Genomic DNA, 10,293 nt, shown 5'->3' on the forward strand with positions numbered 1-10,293 from the left:
ACATTGAATCCAAAATATCAGAAAATTCAATGTATTAAACATCAAATATCAAGGTAAATGCACCCCATCTAACAATAAGCAGGACAAATTCTTGGAAAGCTCCCCCATTCTTAGGCAGGGGAAACACAAAAATCATAGAAAATAATAATGAAGTAGTTGTTGATTACTATCACAGTTCAGTGGCAATTATTCAAATTGTGAACCTGGGTTAAACATGCCACGACTCTATATTGGAAGCAGATATAAATGTTCCCAGTTTCATTTATTTTGTACCTTAGTCTCACAGTATCACTTGGGAGCTAGACAGAGCTGCTCTCCATTTCTTCTGACAACTGACACCACACTTCTTCTATGGGAGAAAAAGTGCTGCTCCAACTGGTCAGATTTCAGGACAAATGTGAAGATATGTTTTTCTGTGAATAAAGGCAATGGGGAAGTCTTCACTTTGGCTCTTTCTCCTCTAATATTTGTAGGTATAAACTCTTCATCCCATTTGGGTAGTAACTTCCAAGATTCAGTCTTAGGCAAGGGAAGCAGGGGACCATTTGGGCTTGGAGTCAAAAAAGATACCCTAAAATAAATTTATAAAGATATTATATCTCATAAAATCATGGTCAAAATTGTATATATTTATATGGATTATGAGGACAAAGATCCACAAACAGCCAGGTTAATTTCAAAAATATACTCTACCAGCTATTAAGCCATACTACAAAACCTTATTTTTAAAAACAGTATGGGTACACTGGGCAACTCAAGCAGAATAAAGAGCTCAAAAAGAAAAAAAAGATACCCACGGGGCCTAGCCCAGTGATCCCTAAACATCTCACTCACAAGCACCCTTAAAATTTTTGGGAACCCTACATACCCTCTCACACATTTTTAAATAGACATTTAGGATTTTTAAAGAAATTATTTAAGTTTAAATAGTTGTAAGTGATATAACTTCCAGCACTTTAAAATACCGACATTTTAAACAAAGCTGTTATTTCACTCTTTTAAAGGTATCCAGTGGAATCTAAATGCCATAGCAATTTGACACCCACTATCAAACATTTTTAAAATGAGATGTTTTTAGAGTTAAAAATTTCATAAATTTCCTTTTTCTCCTTAACCTGTATTTATACCCCACTCCTCCACAGAACTTTATCTTAATATATTCTTATGCTTGAAAGTATTTTATGGATTCCTCTATCAAATTCTTCTGCAACACATATATGTATGTTATTTAAATCTTTTCTGTAGCCATAAAATTCCACATGTTGAAAATTTATGTCTGAATTTAGTTATCGTTACAATTTTAATGTACTCACTATCGATCAAAATAGTACATATAAATTCTAAATCTTGACAAATATCAAACATAAAAATATATTGTTGGAAATGCATTCCATAGATGAGCTTTTTCCCAATTAGTTCATGTATCCAAGAATGATTATTACTTAATGCTACAGGGTTCAGCATCAATACTATTTCTATTTGTGAGCACCAATAAAATTTTTTCAAAAAATCAATTAGTAGAAAAGGATAAACTTTTGTTTTAACAATGTCGCTCAGTTCTTTGAATTCCTTTTAAGTTATGTGTTTAAAAACATCACACAACCATCTATTATCAAAAAAATAATCTATCATATGACAAATATTTAGAAACCACTCGATTTGCAAAATGATTGGCTATTCAGTTATACAAGTCTTTCACTTTCTCAGCACTGGCACCGTATTTCAAATATCCCTCTGTTTAATGTTCTAGAGTTTTTACACATAAGGTTAACGCATCTGTTCTGCATGAATGAGAAATATGCTTTTCTTTTTTAAAGTAGGAGAAGGGAAACTGTGAAAGAGGAGATGGGAAAGGGAAGCCAGCAGGAGTCCTTGATCACAGGCCAGTTCTCAGGCAAGTACATTTTAGGAAAGAATGTGTGGAAATTGAGAATCTGGAAATGTATTCCCTTGAAGCTATCTGTAACTGTATATCTCTAAGGTATGGTCGTCCAGTTTTGAGGTTACTAGTCTAACCCAATTTACTAGATATCTCTAACTTAGGAAACAAACACAAGATAATAATTGATCAATCAATCTGATTCAACATCTCCTTAATAACTGACCACTAAGTAGCAGGTGGTAAAAATGTACAACAAAGAGTAAGAAGGATATAGTTTGGGCCCTTCCAGAGTGAGGTACAGTACTTAAAAAGCTATAGAAGGACAAATAGAGGTAGGAACATTGGGTGATGATGTCAGGGATTAAAATACAGAGGATGACTGAGTAAGTTCTGAAACCCTCAGTGTGGTAGGAGAGTCTGAAAATGAGGATGATGGAAGCTGGTGCAGGTAAATGAAGATGCTGGCTTTGAACATGAAACGCAGAATCACGAACAGCCTCTGCCTGGCGAGCCCACGGAAGAAGCATCCACAGGAGAGAGCCAGGTCTCGGTTAAGGGAAGAAAGCAGGGGAAAGAGGTGTGAAACATGAAGGAATTGCTTAACCACATACCAAAACCTTGTTGCTTTTGCTTTTCTTGATTCCTTTGTAGATAAATCTCCCTAAGGAGCTCTGCTCAGAAGAACGTTGGCTTGACCAAGGCAGAACCTTCTTGAGTTTCTCTGGCATTAAAAAAAAACCCTTCTCCTTGGAAGCTATGGCAGCTGCCATAAATGACAGGACAAGCTTAAATATCCTCGAGGTCCTTCAGGAAATGGAGAAACAGAATGAGCAGGACAGGCTGCAGGCAGTGTGAGCCCATGGTGGTGTCCACAGGTGACACCCGCAGTAACCTCAGCGTCCAGATGCCTGGACTCCTGGAGCCCGACGAAAGGGGTAAAGCCAGAATCTTAAGTTTCATCTACCGACTCTAAGGGGTAAGAAGGAGGCCTCAGTAAATCCCTGCAGATGCAAGATGACAATATTAGTGCCTCAGATGCAATTCTTTGAAAAATGAAACATTTTATTTTCCCAATAGTTGGCTGTGTTTCACTAATAAGTTTTTGATGTAGATGCTGAAAGTGGAAACATAACCAGTACAAGCCCAGGCCCTGCACAGCTACAGGGGAAGCTACCAGCCTCCACCCAGGCCCTGGGAAAGATTTGCAGGGCTGTAACTGAGCAAAACAGAAGGAAATATTCTTGACAGTCAATTTCTCTGTGGGACCAAAGGGCAGAATATTCAATTTAGAGACATTATTTCTGTATGGAGGCATGAAAAAGGAAGGAAACCAAAATTGTTCAATAAAGGGCATTTAAAAAAAAATTACTGGTATTGTATTAAATTTGGGTTGTACTGCCATCTGGTGGTCATTCTCTAAATTGCGTGGTGACCAAACACCCTGAATCCAAGGGTAAAAACAGGAAGAGGGAAAAAGCAGAGGCAAATTCTTACTGCATTGTATTGGAACTAACTGAATTAAGTTCTACACAATTCAGAATCTTCTGTGGTAACATCGAAGAAGCTGTATGGTCGATTGCTTTGGTCTCAGGTGGGTATATACGTGATATATCATTGATTTTCCACAGCATCAGCTGTAGTAAAGCCCCAAGCTCTAACACCAGGCTGCCAGAATTTGAATCCCAACTTGGGCCCTGGAAGACCTTGGGAAAGTTATTTAATTCCTCTTGATCCCCGTTTCCACATCTAAAGAATGAGAATAATAATAGCACCTGATTTAGAGGCTACGTTTGAGAATAGCTCATTCATAAATGTAAATTGTTTAGAACAGTGCCTGGCATATGGTAACTGATCAATAAATGTTAACGATTACTTCGAGGAGCTGACCATAGGTTTGTTAAACTCCAAAGAAAAGACAGAGGTGAACAGTTTCCACCCGCTTCTTCACTCTTGCCCAGAAAAGAGGAATATGGTTATGATTGGTCAGATTTCTAACAGGATCCAGTATCTAAGAGACAGAAAATTAGGAAATAATCAGGTCTCTCCTGTTAAGTGCCACCAGTTCCATTTCTACCGGTTATCTCGGATGTGGTTTTGCATCGTCAGAGTCCTTAATGCATAACTTTGGGTTTATAGAGAACCCACTTTAAAAGCCTGCAAAGGCTTCTCATTTCTCACAAGCCCCACGTGATGTGGCCTCCGGCCCCTCCTCTGATCTTATCCAGTCCCACTCTGGCCCTTTCTCACCTCTCTCCAGCCACGGTGGCCTCCTTGCTGTCACTCACCGGAGAGGCATGCTCCAGCCAGGACTGGATCACTCCTCCCCAGGTATCCACCAGGCTCCTCCTTCACTTTCTTCAGATCATCTCCCCAGAGAATTCTTCCCCAGTGACACCATCGTAACAAAAAATGTCACATCAGGGGCTTCCCTGGTGGTGCAGTGGTTGAGAATCTGCCTGCCAATGCAGGGGACACGGGTTCGAGCCCTGGTCTGGGAAGATCTCACATGCCGCGGAGCAGCTAGGCCCGTGAGCCACAACTACTGAGCCTGCGCGTCCGGAGCCTGTGCTCCGCAACAAGTGATGCCGCGATAGTGAGAGGCCCGCGCACGGTGATGAAGAGTGGCTCCCGCTCGCCGCAACTACAGAAAGCCCTTGCACAGAAACGAAGACCCAACACAGCCAAAAATAAATAAATTAATTAATGAATTAAAAAAAAATAATGTCACATTTCATTTGATGCTGCCTTTTTTCAAAGCACTTAACCATCTGACCTATGATATATTTATATATTTACTTGTTTGATTGTCTGTCTTCCTCCACTAGAACGTAACCTCTATGAGGGCAGCAGTTTTCTTTTACTCACTCCAACAAGGCCAAACACAGACCATTCTCCTTTTGCCTGAACCTGCTGGCAAAGCCAGACTCAGAACCACCAACTTCTCATCCCTGCCTCCTAATTGATTAGATAAGATTAGAACCATGTGTCCCTTAAAACGATCGAACCGTGGAGGAAAACATTTCCTGTTCAGATGACCGACTGGACTCCCCCTCCTCTCTCAACTACTTCACCTGTAAATCACCCCATTTGCAACTTGTTTTCCCCTCCTTATATTAGTAGCTAAGGCAAAACCACCCTGCTGAGACTTTCAGATCTGGGCATGCTCTTTGCAACGGCCTGAATAGAATCAACCTCCTTACTTATCGGGCTGTTGTTTATGACACCTCCTATATTTCCATCATATAGAACAGGTTTTGCTTTTTTAAAAAAATTTTTATTGAAGTATAGTTGATTTACAGTGTTGTATTAGTTTCAGGTTACAGCAAAGTGATTCATATATATATATATTCTTTTTCAGATTCTTTTCCTGTATAGGTTATTACAAAATATTGAGTATAGGTCCCTGTACTATACAGTAGGTCCTTGTTGGTTATCTATTTTATATATAGTAGTATGTAAATGTTAATCCCAAATTCCTAATTTATTCCTCCCCCTCTTTCCCCTTTATTAACCATAAGTTTGTTTTCTGCATCTGTGGGTCTATTTCTGTTTTGTAAATAAGTTCATTTGTATCATTTTTTAGATTCCGCAGATAAGCAGTATCATATGATATTTGTCTTTCTCTGTCTGGCTTACTTCACTTAGTATGATAACCTCTAGGTCCATCCATGTTGCTGCAAAAGGCATTATTTCATTCTTTTTTTTACAGCTAAGTAATATTAACAGTTTTTGATACATAGTCAGCACTCAATAAAAGTTTGTTGAATGAATGAACTGTGGGGAAAAAGTCCTCCAAGAGACCCTGCCCAACTTATTGGAGTTCTGCACTGGAGTTGGCCACCAATAGCCCTAGTTAATCATAAAGAATTGCTTTGATTTTGGCTTTGATTTTGACTTGACTCTGCCTTTGCTTTTGTTTTTCCTCTCTTGTGTACATATAGCCCCTTAGGATCTCTAAGGACTGGAGAAGTGACTGGATTGACATAGGATTCTGGTTTCTCTGGTCCTCCTAGCAAAATAGCATCTCTTTTTTTAAAATTTATTTTTATACAGCAGGTTCTTATTAGTTGTCTATTTTATACGTATTAGTGTATATATGTCAGTGGCAATCTCCCAATTCATCCCACCACCCCCCAACCCCCCGCTTTCCCCCCATGGTGTCCATACGTTTGTTCTCTACATCTGTGTCTCTATTTCTGCCTTGCAGATAACAGCTCATTATTTTACCATTCCAAGAAGTTTAACCCAGCTACGAAAGAGAAAAGTGAATTTTAAATATTCCAGTAGAGATATGTACATGAAGTACATAACAGGTGCTCAGAAGAGAAATGTGTTATGTGCAAGGGTATATGTGTCTGTTAAATATCTGACATGGGCCTTTAGGATTTACGCAAACAACTCCTGAGGGCTTGGACTGGGAATGAGGAGCAGAAGGAAGATGCAAACTGTGGAATCTATAAGAACTAAGGCCTCCTCCTTTGTCTTTTTGCTTGTGTTTTTTTTTGTTTTTTTGTTTGTTTGTTTTTGCGGTACGTGGGCCTCTCACTGTTGTGGCCTCTCCCGTTGCGGAGCACAGGCTCCGGACGCGCAGGCTCAGCGGCCATGGCTCACGGGCCCAGCCGCTCCGCGGCATGTGGGATCTTCCTGGACCGGGGCACGAACCCGTGTCCTCTGCATTGGCAGGCAGACTCTCAACCACTGCGCCACCAGGGAAGCCCTCCTCCTTTGTCTTTGAATCTGCTTTTCAACTTTGACTTCAGCCTCAGTCTTTAGCTAAATACCTACATCCATTTCTGACATTACTGAGACTCTGATGACCAATGACTATATTACCTCATAAGTACCTTCATAGCTAATAACCTAAACCTATCAGTAACGCAAACAGGCTGTGTCATTCAGATGCACTGTTAACTTTCACATAAGCATTCTTTTGGAACAATAAATTCTGCAAGTGTGCAATGAAAGGTTAACTTAGCAGGCTTAGGGTGTTCAGACCCTGCCCATCCCAAAGAAAGGGCTGGCCCTTGACTGCCTTCGGAGCAATAACCTCTAAGCCCTTGGAATAGCCTGCCTGCTAAGAGTGTCTTTGACTACCTGGAACTTGAGCCATGCCAAATAGTTTACACTAACAATCTAATTTATGGGGAGCACCTGTTTCTGCTCACCTGGGGCCCTGGGCCACACTGCATCTGTTTGACCTCTGTGGAAGCTAGAGACTAAGTAGCTAAGGTCAGTCACACAGGTGCTCCATGCCTGCATGACTGACCTCCAATAAAAACCCTGGACGTTGAAGCACAGGTGAGCTTCCCTGGTTGGCAATAGCTCATTCAAGTTGTCACACTGGAGAATTAAGCACTGTCCACATGACTCCACTGGGAGAGGAAACTTGAAGCTCATGCCTGGTCTTTCCTGGATTCTGCCCTATGCACCATTTTCCTTTCCTGATTTTAATCTGTATACTATTGCTGTAATAAACAGTAACCATAAGTACTACCTCTTTTCTGAGTTCTATCAGTCCTTCTAATGGGTCATTAAACCTAAGGGTGGACTTGGGGACCTCTGACACAGCAAGGGTTAACAACAATTGTAAAATCCATTCATTTTATGTATAAAAATAATTCCTAAGGACTTTTAGATAGTTAAATAAATTTAATTATTAATCAATACAAATATGAAAAGTGTACATTCATCTGGCTTCAGCTAGATGATTTAGAAAGAATATAATATCATTTTGTGCCAACAAATATTTATAAAATATATTTTAAATGATAATAAAAAGAAGACTAATCGATCTTCCTCTTGTTAGAATTGTTTGGGATACCAACATAAATGACATTAAGAAAAATAGCCTTTTAGAATCTTGGGACTTCCCTGGTGGCACAGTGGTTAAGAATCCGCCTGCCAATGCAAGGAACATGGGTTCGATCCCTGGTCCACGAAGATCCCACATGCCGCGGAGCAACTAAGCCACAACTGCTGAGCCTGCATTGTAGAGCCCATAAGCCGCAACTACTGAGCCCACACACCGCAACTACTGAGCCCACATGCTGCAACTACTGAAGCCCGTGCTCCACAACAAGAGAAGCCACCGCAATGAGAAGCCCGCACACCACGACGAAGAGTAGCCCCTGCTAGCCACAACTAAAGAGAAAGCCCGTGCACAGCAAAAAGGACTCAACACAGCCAAAAAAAAAGAATCACACTTAATTTTTATTATTTTAATTGCAGCTAACCATAAGTCTTTCATGAAAAAAGGCTTATTTGGAAATTCTTCACATCATAGAAGGATGAATTAAAAGCAAAATATCAACTTCTTCACCTCAAATTTTTGATCGAGAGAAAAATACCAAAATCATGTAAGCCCAGGTTCAGGAATCTGTCAGACACATCTACATTCACACACAAACCAGGTTTTTCTAGCACCAGGCAAGCCATAATGAAGAATACAAAGGGTATGAATGAAACAGGAAAATGAGAGAGGAATACTCTGTGAAGTATTGGAGAAACACATTGTGTTCTCACTAATCAAACTTCAAGCCAACAGGTGTTACAAGAATAATTTTAAAAGACGCTGCCTTATAGTTTTGAGTCTGTCAAAGTTAAAAATTTTAACAAAAAGCTTGTTGAAATTATTACTATGGACTGATGACCACTTGCAGTTGTTGAAGAAGGATTTTTGAGATTTTTCTCAAACTTAATCCGAGATACAAAGTTCTTTCTGGAAAATATGCCACTGGATTATATTTTACTAGTGCAACTCGGTGTTCTACTTCAGTATCGCATGTATCAGACACCTGCACAGCAAGGTGAATCTGTGATAACTTCATCTTACTCTCCTTCACTTGCCTTCACAGAGATTGCTGGGAATCACACACCTGTTAGTGAAGAAGCTGGTTGAAGAAATATTTATAAACTGTAAAAGCAATAAGGAAACTCATGCAATTGGAGCTGTCAGGCTTGGTTCATGCCCTCCTGTTGTTTATTCAGAAAGTAACAAAGCACAGTGTAATTAGCACCGTTACTGGCTGAAAACAGGGAAATAATGAGCCTCTTTCACCATTTTTCTGTCTGTCATAAGAGATACCTTAGAAGTTCTTTGTCATGTAACTATGTTCAAACAAAATGGAATAACAGCTACTACTTGTTCTTAAAAGAGCCAGGACTAACTCTGAGGAGATGGGAGTGGTAAAGGGCAGAGGAAGAGTTCATGGTAAACACCATACTGAATATCTGGATTTTGAAATGCCTTACAAATGTAGAGGGGAAAAAATAAGACAGTAAATGCCGGGGTATGTTGATGTGAAGCCCGTGAACTCCACTCACTGATTGCGGGTCTGTCTCGTGAGCAGCAGATAACATGCCTGATCCTTCCCAGGGCTGTCTATCAAGTAACAGCCCACACTAGGCTTCCCAAAAGCTGTCAGGGCATCCTCATCACATGAATGGCAAAGACTAAACCTTAAGGGTCAGGCAGATGTAGACTGTCCTCACCTCTAACAGCAGATTGGGGTGGAAGGTACAGCTGTCATCACAATGAAGAGAGCTGGCTGGAGCAAGAAATGTTAGAACTCTGTAGATGTCTTTTTCACCATTGGACCCCAGAGCACAGAATAGAGCTCCTAATAGTTTTGTTTTGTTTTGTTTTGCGGTACGCGGGCCTCTCACTGTTGCGGCCTCTCCCGTTGCGGAGCACAGGTTCCGGAAGCGCAGGCTCAGCGGCCATGGCTCACGGGCCCAGCCGCTCCGCGGCATGTGGGATCTTCCCGGACCGGGGCACGAACCCGTGTCCCCTGCATCGGCAGGCGGACTCTCAACCACTGCGCCACCAGGGAAGCCCTCCTAATAGTTTTATAAAGGACCACAGGTGAAAGCAAGAAATTAAAGATCTTTGGAAATTAGGAAGGAAGAATTAAGAAAAATTATTAAAAAACTTGGAAAGAAGACCGAAAAACTCACTTTGTACCATTTCAAGTTCATACAAGACATTGTCTAACAAGCCTGCTTAAGGATCATCTGATTGTCTAGGGAACATAGTTGTCTGACTGTTTATTACTGAGTGGGGCCCAGACTCTGTAAAGTCAGATATTACCTTGGAAAAGATAATGAACGGTGAATGATTTCTGTCCCATAGAAAAGATAACCCCAAAGCTCGAGTCCTGGACATTAACCAGTTTTGTATTTAATTTTGCAATCCTATTCTACCATTTTTTTCTTTAATTTAACAAATATGCTAGTCCCTCCTATCTTGCTGTTTCCCTCATCGACGAGTTAAGTAAATCCTTTATATATTCTCATACTATGTTGTATGAGAGTCATGTTGGTTTGTTTGTTTAACTTTTTGAAAAGTTTGACGGAAGGAAGGAAAGAAGGAAGAAAGGAACTCTCTTTCTTATCAGATTACTCTTGGTAAA

General features: G+C 40.4%; 1 protein-coding gene across 1 annotated transcript in view; it reads left to right on the plus strand.

Moving 5' to 3' along the window:
* Positions 1-2,737, plus strand: part of TESPA1 (thymocyte expressed, positive selection associated 1) — a 66,586-nt gene extending 63,849 nt beyond the window's left edge. The window contains exon 11 of the mRNA XM_065888165.1: positions 2,534-2,737. Coding sequence (XP_065744237.1) covers positions 2,534-2,737 — 204 coding nt within the window. The remainder of the gene's footprint in view (positions 1-2,533) is intronic.
* The last annotated feature ends 7,556 nt before the right edge of the window (positions 2,738-10,293 follow it).

The sequence above is a fragment of the Phocoena phocoena genome, chromosome 11 (assembly GCF_963924675.1).
Source record: "Phocoena phocoena chromosome 11, mPhoPho1.1, whole genome shotgun sequence".
Taxonomy (NCBI): domain Eukaryota; kingdom Metazoa; phylum Chordata; class Mammalia; order Artiodactyla; family Phocoenidae; genus Phocoena; species Phocoena phocoena.